The sequence below is a fragment of the Meles meles genome, chromosome 7 (genome assembly GCF_922984935.1).
Source record: "Meles meles chromosome 7, mMelMel3.1 paternal haplotype, whole genome shotgun sequence".
NCBI classification, from domain to species: Eukaryota; Metazoa; Chordata; class Mammalia; order Carnivora; family Mustelidae; genus Meles; species Meles meles.
The window spans coordinates 106309098-106325906 of record NC_060072.1 but is presented as its reverse complement, the minus strand read 5'-3'; the positions used below and the strand labels follow the sequence as shown (position 1 = coordinate 106325906).

The window sequence follows — 16809 nt, the reverse complement described above, 5'->3', positions numbered from 1 at the left end:
GGAACCAACCAACTCTTTCCCTGCAAATCCTGGGTTACCGGTGGACCTGGAGCTCCAGAAAAGAGCCCCTGGACCTTAGCCAGTGGAGCTCAAACTGGGCCTGAATCCCTCCTTTGACAGAGGAGGTGGGGGTGAAGTGCTGGAAGTGGGGGAGGGCAGGGAGGCGGGCCGGAGCAGAAGGAGAAAACCAGAACCCAGCAGATCACGCCCAATCCAAACCTTCATGGTGCTGTGTGCCCAGTGGAGGAAACAACTCCGCAGCTTAATCTGGTCCGGAGGAAGACCTCGACTTTTTGGCAGAAGGCCGGCACTGAAGGAGGACCCCACTCTTCCCAGGGACTGCGGGAGCTCCGCCCCTGGGCCTCAGTGGGCCATTCCGGCCGTTTTTCGATGTGGCAGCCTCCATCTGCCAGGATAATGATGAGGCAGGTACAATCTATCTAGTACGCAGCCCCCAGGCTCCATATCCCTTCCTACCTCCTCCCGGACCCCGCCGCCTCTCTCTGCATCCACCTTGGCCTGATCTGGTAGGACATTGCCAATGCTTCTCCTTGTTTGACCAAATTCTCAAACAAGTTCAAAGAATTTGGATTTTTTTTTTTTTTTTTTTTTTTTTGAACCTGGACCCCGGCTGAAACATTGAGTGGGTTGCTTCTTAGACACCTGGAATGGCAGGGTAGGGACTAGACCGGATACATACTTGCTCCCCTCCCCCAATCGCTCCTGAGTCAAAATGTCCTGGCGAGAGATAGGGGCGAAGGGTGGCAGAGGCTACAGGGAGGAAGTGGTGGGGGGCCGGGAGATGGGAGTCCGCCACGCCCGGGGAGCTGCCCTCGGAGGGGGTCAGGAGCTCAAAACTCTGCTCAGAGGCTCTAGATTTCTCCTTGACCCCTAAGCGACACCCCGACCCCACCCCCGCCACTTCTCTCGATGGCAAATGGACGAAAGAAAGATGACTTAACTCGGTAAATTTAGAGAGAACGATCTCAGAACAAGTGGGGTCTAATGGGCAGCTAAAATTATCGCGAAATAAGAGATTTTGTCCCCTCCCTCCCATCCTTTCCCCGAATAATCTCCGGGGGAGTGAGCGTCACTACTTTGGGAGCGCTACTAAGAGGTTTGTTTGTGGCTTGCCTTTTCTGCTTCCCCGCGCTGTCCCCGCGTGCAGACTGGTGGGTGCTGGATGGGTGCTCAGCGGCAGGGCCCCATCCTAGTTTGGAAGGAAGGGGCTTGGAAGTCGGTATCTGGGTCAAATGGGAGTCTTCGATCCTTCCTCCCTCTCTCTTCCACGTTCGCGTTCACGCTCACGCAAACACACACACACACATACACACAGGGCCACCCCTTCCTTGGTCCCCCTGACCCCCGCCCCCTACCTCTCTGACTCGCTGTCTTTGACGGCCTGCACAGCGTCCTGGGTACTGGTCCCTGGGAGCAGCGATTTCGCTGGGGAAGGATTGTCCTTGGGCGTGTTCGTGTTGTGGGGTGGGGGAAGGAGTGACGGGTGGGCTTGATAGGAGGTGGGGAGAGATCTAGAGCTGGAAGGGTCTAAGGTTTGGAGGAGGAGTTTGCACAGTAGCCCCAAGCCGCCAGGGGGAAGGGGCAAGAAAGGCCCTTCTGCCTAGAGAGGAAAATCTTAAATAAAAAGAAAAGAAAAAGAAAATTTAAAAGAATTTTTTTCAAGAAAAAGAACAAATAAGACAGGCTGAAGACATGAGCATGTAAAATGTAGTGAAAAAATGAATATTTCGTTTTCTTTTTTCCCCCTGGGTCTCTAAAAAGGGGATACTGAAGTATACCATTAATTTAGAAGTTTTTGTTGTTGTTTTGTTGTTGTTGTTTTAAGACAGGCTAGGAGAAATGACCCCGTTGCCCCATTGGGTCCCCAGCCCCAAGCCGCAGGGGCTTAGGGGCTCGGGCAGGCGAAACGCGCGGCCCGGCGCGGGGGCGGGCGGCGCGGCACGGAAGGGGTTAAGGCGCTGAGCGCGGAGCCATCTGGCCGGGTTGGCTGGTTATAACCGCGCAGATTATGTTCACGGGACTCAGAGTTGAAGGCTCCTCTCCCTATCGAGCAGCTCCGCGCGCGGCCCCGCGAGAGAGCCCGGCGCAACTACTTTCTTCCCTTTCCTTTCTTTCTTTCTTCTTCTCTTTTTTTCCCCTGCTGGGTAGTGGCTGCGGCGGGGTGGGGGAGACTTTGAATGACCGAGCTCGCGTCCACCTTTCTCTTCATGTCGACGTCCCTGGAAACAGTCACACGGATGCCATGGTTACTTCTGCCACGGTAAGGGGAGGCGGGCACGTTAGGTGGGCAGGTTCGAGGGTGGGGGCGTTAAGTGGGGAGATTTTCCTGTGGACTAGCGAGGGGGGACCCCAACTGCACCCCGCCCCCACCCCCATCGGGTCTCACTCACTCACTTTCCCGGGCTTGTGCCTTCCCCGAAGTTTGCGCTGGGATCTGCCCAGGCCCAGGCGCGACCGCAGCCACCCCCTCCCCACCACAAACATACACACACGGACACTCCTCCCCACCTCTTCTCCGGTCCCTCGGCTACCCCCCAAAAAAAAAAACGCCCAATATCTGGGAAAGTGATCAGGTTTAAGGGACCTGGATTGGAAATGGGGGCGGAGGCGAGGGGAAATAGGGACGACGGAAGGGCAGCAAAGGGATTCAGCAGAACTGGCCCCCAACCCCCAACCAACACACCCGTCTGCTCCTGCAAGAGAGGGCTCCCCGCGCATCCCGTAACAAAAGGGGGTGGCAGACAGATCCCGCGCGGGAAAGACGCGAGTGTGCCGCGGCTGTTCCCCAGCACGCCCTCGGTGCCCGGCTCCCCAGAGCTCGGGGTTCCCCGCACGCCTCCCCCTCCCCGGGCCCGGGAGTGGGCTGGGGGAGGGGACTCGGAGCTCACGACCTGGGCGCAGGCTTCCCAGTTAGGGGAGTTGCAACTCCTCGCCGTGCGCGGCGTACCTGTCCTGGAGTACCCTACCTCTTCCGAAAGCTTTTCTTGGCAAAGGCCACGCACCCCGGGTTCGTGGTGGCCAGCGCCCACCTTGTGGCTACCCCACCCTGGGTCTCTGCGTAGATGTTGGAGCTCCGCGCGCAGCCGGCTCATCTGGGACCCCGCAGGGGAGCAGCAGGGAAGCTGGCCAGGACGTCCCTGCGGAATTCTTCGCGATTTCTCCAGGCCATCTCTAGGAATTTGAGGCGGAGGTGTGGGAAGGCTGGGAGACCAGGGACTGGCAGAGCTAGGTTGGAGTCAGAAGGATCCCGGGTGGGCCAAATTACCCCATTGCCCCAAAGCGCTGCTCACACTCTAAATGAAATCTGGGACGCTTGAGAGTTGAAGGTTCGGGAAAGGAGGGGTTAAGGTGGGGGAGGGGACGCTGCTTGTTGCTTTCGGGCACAAGTGGGTGCCCGGCGGCGAGGAGGCGCTGCTGTTTGGGGGCGGGGGGGGGGGGGGGTGGCTGCTGCGTTCCTCGGCTGCGTTTCAAACGCATGGAGCTGAGAACCTCGCGCTCAACCGGGTGAGGGCTGCCAACCGGTAAGAAGTACATCCCCCCACCCCGCGTGTCTGGAGGTACTCCAGGTGGGGGAAAACATCGAATTAGACCGCCTCCTTTCGACCTCTGGCGGCGGGTGGCAGGTTCAGAGTCAGAGTGGAGGCGCAGCCTGGACGCAGCCTGAGCGCTGGGCTCAGAGTTGGAGAGCTGGGACACCGCGCGGGGGGGACTTGTTTATGTGTGAGAAGAGCTGAGGGCAGGAGCTGGGAGGGGTGGCCTAAACGGGGGTGGGTGTCCCTCCTGGAGCCTCTTGTTTGTAACTCACCTATTAGAGAATATTCTGGACGACCTGCTTTTTCATAAAGAGATGCCCTCTCCCACCCTCCAGAACAGAGAGCAAGAGAAATATGTAAACCCTCTGCCCTAAACATCAGGAGGGGAGAAAGTTGTAACAGAGAGGGAACTTTGCAATCCCTTCTGTTTTCCCTACACTCAGAAATTCTCCAGTATATTCAGCTGACCGCCCCCCCCCCCAGCCCCCAATTCCTTCCTGACATGTTGCACAAAGAAAGTTGAGAGGTAGAATTCAGGGGACAAAATCCAACCACCTCTGCCTTGGGCTCAGACACTTAGACCTGGGTATGGTGTTGGGAGTTGGGGGGAGACGAAGAGAAAGCAGGCTCTGTGAACAGTGTGGGAGGAAAACACCAAGTCTTCGGGCCTGCAGCAAGGAGTGTGTGAGATTTTGCCTTGGTAAGGACTGGCTTGTAGCTGGAAGTGGAGGACTGGGTTCTGTGTGAATGGGGTCTGCTTTCCTGGGGGGAGGGGAGGGGGGAGATCCAGGCCACTTGGGTGCTCTGTGTGGTCAAGGAAGGAGGTTTCTGGAAAGTCTCCGCAGCAGGGTGTGTACTGCGGGTGGTCAGAGAGCCGGAGCTCTACCCTGTTGGGTGTGCCGTGGAGGTGTATGTTTCTGGGGAGTCTGTTGGATGGGCATATGTGTGACTGGCAGGAGATGAGAGCATGTGGGAACATAGGTGTAGCTAATGAGAAATCTGTGCCTGTGAAGGGTGTCAGAGCAGGAGGAGAGGTACAGTGTGTCGAAGACAGATGGCTTGTGCATGTCTGCACAGACACATGGAGTGGGTGTGGCATGGGAGGGTTGCTGTGTGGAGGAGCGAAAGGTGGACGTGTCTGGAAAGTTGGCCTCCTGAAGATTATCAAAGGGATGTGTGTGGGGGTGGGGTGGGGGAAGACTTTCCGTGGGGAAAAGAGTGTGAACTTTAAGAGTGTGCAAGGGGAAATTCCGCTAGGATGGCACTGGGTAGCCAGGGGATAGGAAAATGGGCTCAGGCACTCATTATGGAGAAACAAGGCATTTGCAGAGAAGGAGGCTGTGTTGGTTTTTGCCTTCTGCCCCTCTGTACCTCCTCAGAGAGGAAGGAATTGGAGAAGGCTTAGAATGAGAGGTATACATTTAAGGGGAAGAGTCCTGTGTGTTGGCACTAGGTAAGGATCGGGGAGAATATCTACTTAAGACTGGAGTGAGGGGAGGAATACATTTTGCACGCCTGGGGACAGAGACACGTGTTATATTATGCTGGATGATGGGTTGCTTATTTAATAAGGGAATTCATTGTCACCAGTTAATATTGATTAGTAATTAAAATTTATGGAATGCCTACAGGATGCTGAGTCCATTGCTGGGTACTGGTGCATGGCACAGTGCCCTGGAAAAATTCCTTCTTGGACTCAGCTGACTGCTGCAGTTTTGCCAAAAGGAGCGAAGAGAGCTGGATGCTAGCTGAGGTTTCTTCAAGAACTGTAATTCAGTTTCTAGAGATGTTTATGGATCTTGGGGGCCAAAGGGAAGCTGACTTGAAATGTATCTGTGGTTAAGTAAAAATGGGGCATAACGATAAGAATGATGTATGGTTTTATGCGCTGGGGAGGCAACTGAGGGGTGTGACTATTTCTTGTAGGGGGTGTGGGCTGATGATTGGGGCGGGTGCCACAATTCAGGTCAGAAGGCAGGTCCTGATACAGCAGAGGATTGAGTTTCTGGGAATGTGCAGGTCTCACTAGCAAGAATGAGACTTGATATGTGGAGCTGGTGACAGAGAAGCTGGGATCAGGGAGGATGCGGCTTGGGAGTGTTTGTTCACTTTGATGTTTTCTGGACTGTAAGCATACAGCTAACCCGGTGTGCGTGTATGTGCGTGGGCTTGGGCACACGCATGCGCGCAGCGTGAGGCTGAGGTTAAGTGACTGAGAGAAAGCTAGAGCCTGAGGGTAAGAGGCATACATGTCCCGGCCCTCGCGAGGGGGTAGGGCATACGTTTTTGCAGGAATTCTTTGTGCCTGAGGAAAGATGAGAATTGTCTTGGATGCTCAGATGTGTATTTTAAGTGTAAAACGTATACGTAGAACAAGAGCTGTAGGCTTCCGGGAGCATTTGGGAAGTGAAGGAAAGGTGAAGTCTGGTGGCGTTTGTACCTTAGGATGGCTAGTGAGGTAACTTCCTCAGACCACAAGGAGGGTGGGCTTCTGGCTACACATACCGGCTTACCTGGACCAGGTGAAAGGGAACCTCATTTATTAGGTTCTAATCACATGAGGGCATATAACGGGGGAGACTTTAGTTGACTCCTGACAGTTTTAAATTTGTGACATCGAAGCTGTCACTTTGAGGTCCTAGCTTAATTTTAAGTAAAACTCACCCGTGTGGGACAGAATTGATAAAGGCTTGAACCATCGGTTCTGAAGATCCGGTGGTTCATAGTTCCAAAGATGCTGGGAATGCCTTGATTCTATTTCAGCTGGGCCTCTTTGGGGGCAGGGTGACTTTGGGACAATGTCCGAATCTCAGTAATGACTCAATAAAGAGAAAAGTTCCCTCTTTTTTTACCCCCTAAGTTTTGAGTGCTTAGGAATACAAAGCTTTACTCAGAGATGAAGTCTCCTTGAACATAGGTGTTAGCATGCCTGTGAACCATAATAAAAATGGGATGTGCACCCCTTCCCAAGTTGGCAGAATAGTCTTAACATCCACTGCATGTCTACTGCTCCCGCACTGTGCCAAGAGAACTTTCTATAACTGCCTCGGTCTACTCGCCCGATAAACCAAGGCAGCCCAGCCTAGATTGCAGCTGATGGGACTCTGTATTCATAAAAGGTCCTTGAATGCTTCCAAAGAAAGGTGGTCCCCAAATCAATGTTCTTGATGATCAGAGACATTTGCCCATTCCTTAACGTGAGCTACATAGACCACGACACTAAAACAAACGTGACTTTGGAAACAGGAAATGGCCGTGGTCCTTGGCATATTTGAATAAAATAGGAGCAAAGTCCAGCCATCCCGGATTGCTGTGAAGGTCTGTTTTTCTTTAGACCGTGGGTCATTGGAGGCAAGAGCCTGCCTGGTAAGAGGCTTTGGGTCTGCGGAGTGCCGTGCACCCGACGCAGCACGCGGTTACAGCGCCTTCCCCCAGAGACAGAAACGGAGGCCCAGAGAGGCAAGGGAATCCACTGAAGCCTCCAAGTCCTCCCAGCAGTCAGCACGCGCTGTCAACTCCTGGCTCAGAGTCAGGCTCCCATCCTTGAGTTCAGTGGCCATAAATAGTCAGGAGCTAAGCTATTTCCATGAGGCACTAAACCAATTCTGTTGCTTTTCTTGGCGAGATTGGGCCAATTAAGTTGATTGGAAGAGGTCACTGCTGATGGGTCTCACATTCCCCAGGCGGGACAGGCCAGCAGAGTTTAATTACATAACATTTCCCATCCCTGCAATTCCACTCCCAGATGGATCAGATGTTCAGGCCTCTCCACTTCCCCTCTATTCAAGAGCAGTGGCTTCTGCTCCAGGCTCCTCCAGACCTTTTCCTGAGCAGTTACAGGGCTCTGGCCCCAACTGGAGGGAATGTAAATCCGCAAGTTGGCTGAAGTGAGAGAGGGGAGTCAGGCCGACACAGAAGATCTTTAAAACCCACCACCCTGCCTGGAGACCTCACCAGCTGCTGTTTTACACTTTAATGAGGCAGGCGGTTTCTGGTGGTGGAGATGGTGAACTAATGACCGTTGCTAGGGTTTTAGGTTTAGTTTTATTTAAAATTGGGTCCGTTGGAGAGGGACCAAATCCTCTACTGGAGACAAGCGTAAGCCCCGTGCGGTGCTGCTGATAAGGGCTGTGGATGTACTTTGTGCATGGACAGACGTGTGCAGAGGGAGAGAGGAGCATGGGATACACGTGTACATGCTGGGGGACACGTGAACTCTAGAGCGGCCCTGGGTGGGCAGGTGCCATTTGCAGAGCTCTGTACATGGCTGCCTGGCTCAGATTAGATGATACGTGAAGCTGGTGACTCTTCTTGCTGAAGGGCCAGCTTGTGGGAAAAGTTGGTAGAAGCTTCTTTCAGATCATTTGTATATAAGGATGGAGATGTGGGAACTTTTAAGAAGTATGAGGCCAGTAGAGATGGTATCTTGCTCTACCCTGACAGACTGCTATTAAGATCAAGGGTGGGCAAAGATAAACCCTACAGAGAACTCAACTTCAGAACCTATGAAAGCCCGTGTAGAGAGTCCAAGGTCATTAAAGCACTTTTTGTTGTTCATCGTTTTCTGTAACTCAGCCTTTCATTCTACCTAAAAATGCCAAGGGGCTAGAGAGGGCATGCACCTCTGGATAATGAAAATGCATTGGCTGTTTCATGTCCCCATCTATGCCTTGGTCCTTCTCAAGCAGTCTTAATTGGTAACTGCCAGAGGCTGTCTGTGGCTCTCAGCCTACCTCTCTACCTCTGAGTATAAGTTTGATTTAGCTGGAGAAAGAACAGATCTTGAAGTGAACTTTGGTGTGGTCTGTTGTGATTGCTCACTTTTTAACAACATTTGTAGAAAAGACCCAGATCTTTTATGGATTTGTTTAGTCAGGGATTTTTGAAAATCTTAAGGTTCCTGTTCATTTAAGGCCAGAGCTGTAGAAGTAAACAGTAGCTTACTGATCTCGAAAGATCTCAGGCCAATGAGGTGATATCAGGCAACACCGGGCAGCAGAAAGCCTGCTGACTTGGAGGTAGGGGATCACTCTTGAGACTGATCTGTCATTACCCAGCTGTTGTTATGTGCCCCTCAGCATTCTCACTGAGCCTTGATTTCCCCATCTGTAAAGGAGGAGCTTGATTTAGAAAACCTCCAAGTCCCATTGCCATTCCACCAACCTGGGATTCTGCCGAGGCCCATCCTCCTATAGTCTGTGCTGCGCTTAGACTGCATCTTGGCACACCCTTAATGAACTCCCGCTTCTTATCTTTGGGGAATGGCTTAGTCAAAGGCAGAAAGGCATGCAAAGAATTTGCCATAGTGTTTTGTTTTGGCCAAGAACGCTCGTGAAGTTGGCTTACCCTTCACAGTGCACACAGAGTTGAGAGGAGTTGGGTTTGGCATGTGGGTAAGCCTGATGCTTATCAACCGGCTTCTACATTGAGTGCCTTTTAGTGTCAGTGTTTCTGACTAAAACAAGTACTCACCCTTAAGATGATTGATGATGACCATGATAGTGATAATGATGATGATGATGGTGATAATGATGATGATGGTGATAGTTAATATCTGAATACTTACTGGGCATTATTACAAATTTATTTTATTATTTTATTATTACATGCATTATTACAAATACCCCATGGCATTATCTCAATGGCCAGGATAATCTCATTTCCAGATGGGAAGATGGAGGTTACCTGACATTAAGAGATATGGTTACAGTTATACAACTAACTGTTGAGGCCTTCTATCCTGAAGCCTATGGCCATCCCAAGTCCATCATCCGCCAGTCAGATTGTGTTTTCTTCATGTGCAAGACAAATGTTGAGGCTTTTTAGCCACCTGCTGGCAAGCATGTGTCCGATCTGTCTTAGCTCCCATCAGCCCTCCCCCTTCACTTCCCGTTCTGTTGACAAGGGAATCTGCCCTTCCAGAATAGGGGTATTGATTTAAGCCACAATTGCCTCCTTGTAAACTGTATAAGATTGGAGCTGGACATCTGGTTTTGATCCACACGCCCACAAGAGGTGGTAGGTCCCAGCATTCTCGAGTCCTGCGATGAGGGTTGCACGGAATTGAAGTAAAAGAGAATCTGCATGGACAGCACGCAGGTCCTTCGGAATTTGGAAAATGGCCTTCCCTAATAGGCTTGGGAACTCCTTCCATTTACACCGGGGTCAAAGTGGATGTTGATTTCTTGCTGAAAGTTTGGGGTGGGGGTTGCTGCTAAGGCCTGGGATCCCCAGGCTCTGTTTGATGCACAGCAGTTGGAGACCCCCCAGCCTTGGCACTTTCCTGCCTCATGCCTATCTCTGAGCGGTACCAGAAGTAGGGAAAACACAGGGGTGCTTGGGGGTGCATGTTGCCATCTCTGAAGCCATAACTGGAGGCTCTTATTCTTCCTTCCCCTCCACTGATTTCCCCATCACCACTCTCACTACCTCTTCAAGGCCATTAATGAGAATGACTTTGTTTGGTTGCTGGAAGGTATTTGCAATGTGCAGATAACTATAGGACACTAACATAAGGGCCTGTGAGATTGTAGGTGCTTAAAAATATGTGTTCATTTTATTTAGAATACTTTTTTACATAGGGTGGTGCTTTTTTCTCCATAAGAGGACGTAGCCCTTTCATTATTTATTTATTTATGATAGCTGGGTCCTGGCAATGTACTGCCCTCCTCCTTCTGTTTCTAGGTCTCAGACTCTAGAATTAAAAAATATTCTACCCCCCCCCCCCGCCCCGGGTTCTAAATTATCCCTTAGGGAATATGTATCACGTTCGTAGTCTGGGATTCTTTCCATACCGTGTCTAGCAGGGCTGCTGCTCCTGGTGGTTCATAGGGCATGTCCCTTGCTTCCACTGGGTTCTGGAGGAAAGTGCAGCTCTGGGAATCACCTGGATGCCAACAAGCATGGCCCACAGTTAGGAAGATGCCCAGCTCTCCTGACTCCTAACTTCTACCTGGAACAGCTTGCCCCATCTCTCCTGGCAAAAGAACTCAAACTAGCTGCGTGACCTTGAGCAAATCACTCTCCTTCCTTGGGCCTCTGTTTCCCCTTGTGGAAAAAGAGTGAGCTGGGCTCACTAAAAGGCCAAGGGCCCCTGCCAGTTGCAACAGTTCACATCTTCCGTGATTCTGCCGCTCCCTAAGCCTCACTGTGGTCCATGCCTGGGATTTCCAGGTATCCCTACTGGCCTGCAGGACTTATGTGCAGAGATGTGGAGGGGGTGGAGGAGGAAATTAAGTTATGTGATGCCAGATAAGTTATTGAACATACGGATGAGTGTATGTTTGTAGTGTTGAAGAAACAAGCTTGCCAGATCTGTGGCAGATCTTGGATTGGAAGTTGGGAGTGTAGGGAGAGGTTTATATGGAATAAAACTGTCTGTGGGTAGCAGAATTCAGTAAGCTAAATCCGAAGGATCCTAAGCTGTGAGGAAGAAGACCAGACTCTGCCCTAAACTCCAGCAGAGACGAACTGTGCAATTTTGGGGGGTCCCTGAACCCCACACCAAGTTTCACTTTGCTCAGGTTTTAAGTGTGATCTCTGAGGACTACTAGCTTTGGTGATGCCTAAAGTCTTTCCTTCCTCACCCTTTATTTTGGGAATCCAGGATTAGCAGAAGAACCTGGATGGCTGGATCCATAAGGGGATGTGCCTTAATGTCCCCTAATTACAAGATGTCGTGATTGGCAGAAATAGAAATCTGTTCTTGAATTTGAGATGGCCCTGGAGGATATGTTCTGTCTTTGGAATGCCCTCCCTTCCTTCTTCACCAAGGATATGAAAATCATCCTTCACATCTTTGCTTCACCATTACCTTCTCTGGAAAGCCTCCCTGCGTTCCCCCAAAGAGCCCTCTTCTCCCTCCCCAGCCTCCCTGTGTTATAGCACTTAACTGCCCAAGTTTTATTTGCATTCCTACCTTTCACTAGAATGCGAGCTCTGCGAAGAAAGGATCTGGACTTTTCATCTTCGTGTCCCCCAACACCTTGAGCAGTGTCTGCTACAGAAATGTGTCGGTGAATGAGTGTATGACAGGTCATCCGGGAGGCCAGACTGTGCTATGCTAAGAGCTGGGCTCAGAGAATGACGCGCCTGGCCAAGGGTCCAGGGCTGTGTTCTCTGTGTCTCCTTTGAGCCTGTCCCAAGGCTGAGGTCATGGTGCTCACTGCCTCCTCACTGGGAAAGGGTTTTCCTGCTCCCTTCCTGGACTCCCCACCCCATGTCTTCCTCTGCCAAGCTCATCTGCAAATTTGGGCTTGTGATCACCGGTGAGTGGGGTGTCACTGCGTACAAATGAAGGCAATCCTTCTCTAGACACTTCGAAAATGTATGTGTAATATATGTTGGTTGCTGCTTAGTATTTGGCCCTGTGCTAGCTGTTGGAGAAGATGCAGGTGAATGCCTTGCCCCTGACCTTGAGGATACAGGAGCTGGTGAGGGAGACAGGTGTCCTATCATTGGTCCTCCAGGGAGGAGCAGTGTGAGCACGGAAGAGCACGTGCAGGGCTCCTGCCTGGATGGTTGTTTTTTAGTGTGAATGATGATTGGTAATCCTCTTGGTCAGGAGCAGTCATCCCTTCTGCAGGGCAGTGGCTCTCTGCATCCCCAAGTTCCTAATGCTTCGCAGAACTCGGGCCGTGGATGCTCAGAGCCCGTTGGGATGCACGTGCCCGTGATTCTTCATGGGGAGAGTTTGTGGCAGGTGCGTGTGGTCCATGTGTAAATGCGTGTGCTTGCAGGTGTGCTTTCCAGAAGTCTCCTGGCTCCTGGCTTTGGTCCGCAGAGACAGGGGTGGTGCATCTGTTGGAGAAGCTCACCGCTTCTCCCTGCAGCCTCCCCGCATAGTTCCTGGCTCTGTGACCACTTCGACACAGGGACAGACTGCCATCTACTGTCCACTTCTGTCCGCCGAGTCCCTCCTGCTCAGTGAGAACCTCAGCAATTTTTTTTCATATCCTGTTTTCAACTGGTCCAGATACCACTAGACAGCAGATCCTTATTAATGCTTTCTTTGGATTTTATAAGGGTCCTTTAAAAAAAAAAAACAAACCTAACACATCTGTTGGATGTTTCTCTTAACCACTGAACAAAAGTGTTACTTTAAGAGGGCCTCCGGCCTCACCTGACACTTCTCAGCCACCATGCTGGGCACCCTGGGGACCTCCAAGGGCTGAAAGGCAGGGACCCTGCTTTCAAGAACCTTGCAGTCTGTTTGGGAGTCTGGGACAGATTGCAGACAAATAGACCAGTGGGGGTGGCCAGGGTTGGGGGCAGGATATGTTTGGTAAGCGGCACATAAGAAGCAGGGACTTGAGGGGCTTTGAGAGTCTGGAGGAAGGAGGAGTCTTTGTAGGCTAGGCTGATCAGAAAGACATGTGGAGGAGCACGACCCACCAGGTCTGCTTTAACCACTCCAGGGGTCAGCGAGAGCATCCTGAGGGAGCTCTCTGGTGTCGTGGCACAGGACTGAAAGTTCTGGGACCTACAGGGCCACCATGTGTCCTGGGGCTGTTTGGCTTGCTGTCTGAGGGCCATCCCATCCCTGATCTTGAATGCAGCCGGAAGTGGTTCCTGGGTCCAGCCTGTCGGGAAGCAGCAGCACGAGAGTCCCACGTGGATCCTGTGCAAGGAGGGGCACCTCGAGATGTGGCCCTGCCTGTCCTGGTGGGCCCCCACATAGTGCGAGAGACCGAACTTCCCAGGGGAGTCGTGGGGGCAGTGCAAACACAAAGGCCAGGGGGTGAATGGCTTCTTGAGTCGTCTGCCCTGTTCCTCCCCACCCTCCCTCTCCTGGACCTTCCTTCTGAAGATCCGTCCACTCCCAGTGCTTGAGTCAGAGATAGCACCCCCCACCCGAAAACCTGCGTCGGTCCCCTCGCTGTGGTCACAGGTCCAGTGTGGGAGTCCGTCACGCTAGAATCCAGGCTTGGCTTTAAGGAAGTTGTCGTTGTTGTTGTTTCTAACTCTGCGCGCATTTTCCATGGTTGTGGATTAAAGTGGGAAAAAGTTGTTTTCATCACTTCACCCTCATACTCTTCTCTCTCTTAGCATTTAAATGGTCACCAAGGAAACGTTCAGTTCATTTCATGTTCTTGTGTCTCAGAGTGTGTGTGTGTGTGTGTGTGTGTGTGTGTGTGTGTGTGTGGAAATAAGAAAGAAAGACTTTAGATTGTGGTCTATTAGCAAGTCTAGGAAATCAAGTTGAATGTGGTTGGGTTACTGGCAGAGAGACCTCAGCATGTCACTCTAATCCTCTGACGTTCCCTTTTTACTTTTTGGCTCTTGTATGACTCGGGAATATGTCTTCCCAGCGCCCCCTTCGGTGTTTACATCTCCTTTTGGGGGCTGCTGTATAAAGTTACCGTCTGTCTGCTGCAAGTCTCCTGAGTCATTTGGGGGACCACTCGACAGAGGCACCGTCCAGGATAGAGCCATTCGAGAAGGTCCGATTTTTTACGAAAATGGAAAAAAAATATGAGGGGGTTGGAAAAGGATTCCTGTTGTTTTTCATGTGTTTTCCTGGGGACACGGGGATATCTGAGACTCTTGTCCAAAGAGAAACAGTGAGCAGGGGCTACAGTAGAGATAGAAAAGAAATTTCCTCTGAGAGCAGTTCCAAGCCAAACAACTACAGGAAATAGCGGGGAGGCTTTCTGAAGGCGTGTGAGGTGATTTGTAAGCATCCGTGAAAGCAGGAGGGGATGGAGGGGGAAGAGAGTTCCAGGTGAGGAAGCAGGTGGGAAGAGGCCACAAGGTGAGAACAGCAGTTAGAACTGAAAGACGCCCGCATAGGTGGTGGGTGCACAGGACAGCCTGGGATGATGGGTACAGAGAGGTGTGGAGGAGGCAGGAGCCGACAGGGGGCTCCCTTTTCCCCCAAGGGTGATGGGACACTACTGAAGACTTGGGGTCAGCCCTGGAGAGGCCAAAGTTAGGCTTTGGCTCCAAAGAGGAGGATCACTCTGGCTCTTAATTTATAGCTACAGTGAAAGAATGACTGTTGGTTGGATTGACGGAAGAATGAATGAGTGAGGGAACACATGAATGAAAGGCAGAGCGGGAGCATCAGGCCTGGTGTGGGCTCTGGCTACTCTGACTAGTGCTGGCTGGGGGAGATAATGCCAGCCCTGGAAGAGGGGTGGTGGGGGCGGGGGGGAGACATACACAGACAGAGTGGCTTTGACTGCAGGGGAACAAAAACTAGACTTAGGAACTCATAATGCTCGGAATTTAAGATGCTTGGCAGGTTTTCTTTCTCTATGCATTTCCATCTGATTTTTGTTTCATTGACAAGAAAGAAAGTGGCCTTTGGAGTGGCACCCCTAAAAATATGGAACTGTGACCCCAGAGGGGGCCGCTTGCACAGACCTTTTCCCAGGCGAAAAGTGGAATGTGAACAGATGCTAAGGTTTCTGGGTCCCGGATTCCTGGAGATCAGATCCACCTGTAGATGATTCTTATGGGTATGTGTGTGCATGTGTGTTTCAGAGTCTCCTGAAAATACCCCAATTCACAGAACCTCTTTGCCAGTATTGAATCTGTACAGAGTTCCTTGCAAGGTCACACTGTTTTTAGGATATTAGAAGGAGAGTCTGTGTAACAGTGACCCAGATGGACACTTGGCATGCCGCCCAGTGACTTGGAATGTGGAAATGCCAGAACTTCACCTGGTGAAGCCAAAGGGAGCCTCAGGTATCATCATCTCAAAGGGCTTCGAGACAGCCCATCCCATGTTCTTGTGGTTCTGATCTCATTTTGCACTTGATCTTTCAGCTTTGGCTCAGTGGTTGCTCTGGATGATACTCCGGCCAACTGACTTTGAAAATCTTGGGTTGGGACAGAGGCATCTGCACTTTTGAATGCTCACCAGGTGATTCCAACAGATGGCCAAGTTTGAGAAGCCCTGACTGACAGTATCGGCCCACGCTGCTCTGTCTATGCCCATCCTCATGCTTGGTGTCCTTCCAAGACGTCCTCACCTAGTTAAGGATGGTTAGCGAGTTCGGGCTGAGCTCTCCTACACCCTAACTACCTTGCATTTGCCTTAGAAACTGGACACCAGGAGGGCAGGTCACGGGTCATCAGCGGATAGTGAAGGCCCCACGACCCCCGTCTCCTGGAGGGGGATTTGAGGATGAATGGCGCAGAGCAGGAGAAAGAAGCAGAGACCAGCATTCCCAGGACATGAGTGCTGTGCAGGCACTTTTGTAAATGTCATCTCATTAGTTTCCCCAATAGCCCTCAGAGGCAGATATTATACCAGGTTTCCATAGTGCATTTAAGATGCAAAATGGTTTGTGGTCTCTGAATGATCAGATTTCTTGCACTGGTGCTTCCTGGGAATGTGCATACCAGTCAGAGACCTTCCTTCAGGCTTAGCTGGGGATCAGGGCTGCTGATTTCTGCACTGATGGCTTGGGGGAAAGGAAGCCCCTCGCTCCCCTCTCACTTTGTGCCATCCAGCCCTGGTGCCCGTCTTGGGATGGGGCTTCCAGGAGGCGCAGCCTGAGGCCACACCCTCACCAGCGGCTCTCTACGCCCAAGAAAGTAGCTGTTCTCTCCCTTGACATTTTCTTGTTGGGAAGCCAGGGCTTGCAGGAGAGCCAGGGAGCAGAGGGTCAGAGAAGGAAGCTAAAAACCAAGGTTTGAAAACACGAATAAGGCCTGCAAAAGTTATGCTTCCAACCACATAGTCCTGAATTGTAAAGTGGACCATCTGGAATCATCGCAGTCTCTGGGTTTCTCGTTTACAAAAAGATTTTACCGGGTAGGCGGTCAGGCAGGCTGGGGCTGGGCGACTAACACCCATGGTTAAGTGCGTGCTTCCCTAAGCATTTTGGACCTGGGGTTCTCCTGATGGCGGAGAGTGACCTGAGGATGGTTTAGGAGCCATGATGCGGTGGAGTGAGCCACGCTGACCAGATGTGAAGACTGGGAAGGGGGTTCATAGGAGGAGGGCAGACGTTGGTGTGACCGCAGTCTGCAGCACCAGGCAGTGAGGTGGGGACAGGCCTCATCCTGCACAAGGGACTGCCAAAGGATTGCACTGCCACAGCCAGAGAGAAGCCCTGCAAAGAACAGTGGAGGCAGGAAGCCCGGGGCTGTCTCTCTCTGTGTGTATCAAGTGGATGGAACTGAAGTCATTCTTGGCAGTGTGTAGTTGTGACCACCCCCCCCCCCGCCCCCAACCTAGCAATCACCTTCAACAGTGGCCTTTTTTTTTTTTTTTTTTTTAAAGTCAAAGGACAGGAATGTT

General features: G+C 51.6%; 1 protein-coding gene across 2 annotated transcripts in view; it reads left to right on the top strand.

The window, feature by feature from the left end:
- The first annotated feature begins 256 nt into the window (after nucleotides 1–256).
- NTF3 (neurotrophin 3) overlaps nucleotides 257–16809 on the top strand; it is a 69640-nt gene continuing 53087 nt past the window's right edge. The window contains exon 1 of one of the 2 annotated variants that reach the window (XM_046012787.1): nucleotides 257–429. In XM_046012787.1, coding sequence (XP_045868743.1) covers nucleotides 391–429 — 39 coding nt within the window. In that variant the 5' untranslated portion in view covers nucleotides 257–390. Of the gene's footprint in view, nucleotides 430–2025; nucleotides 2282–16809 lie in introns of those variants that run through there. The other variant, XM_046012786.1, reaches the window with a different exon arrangement.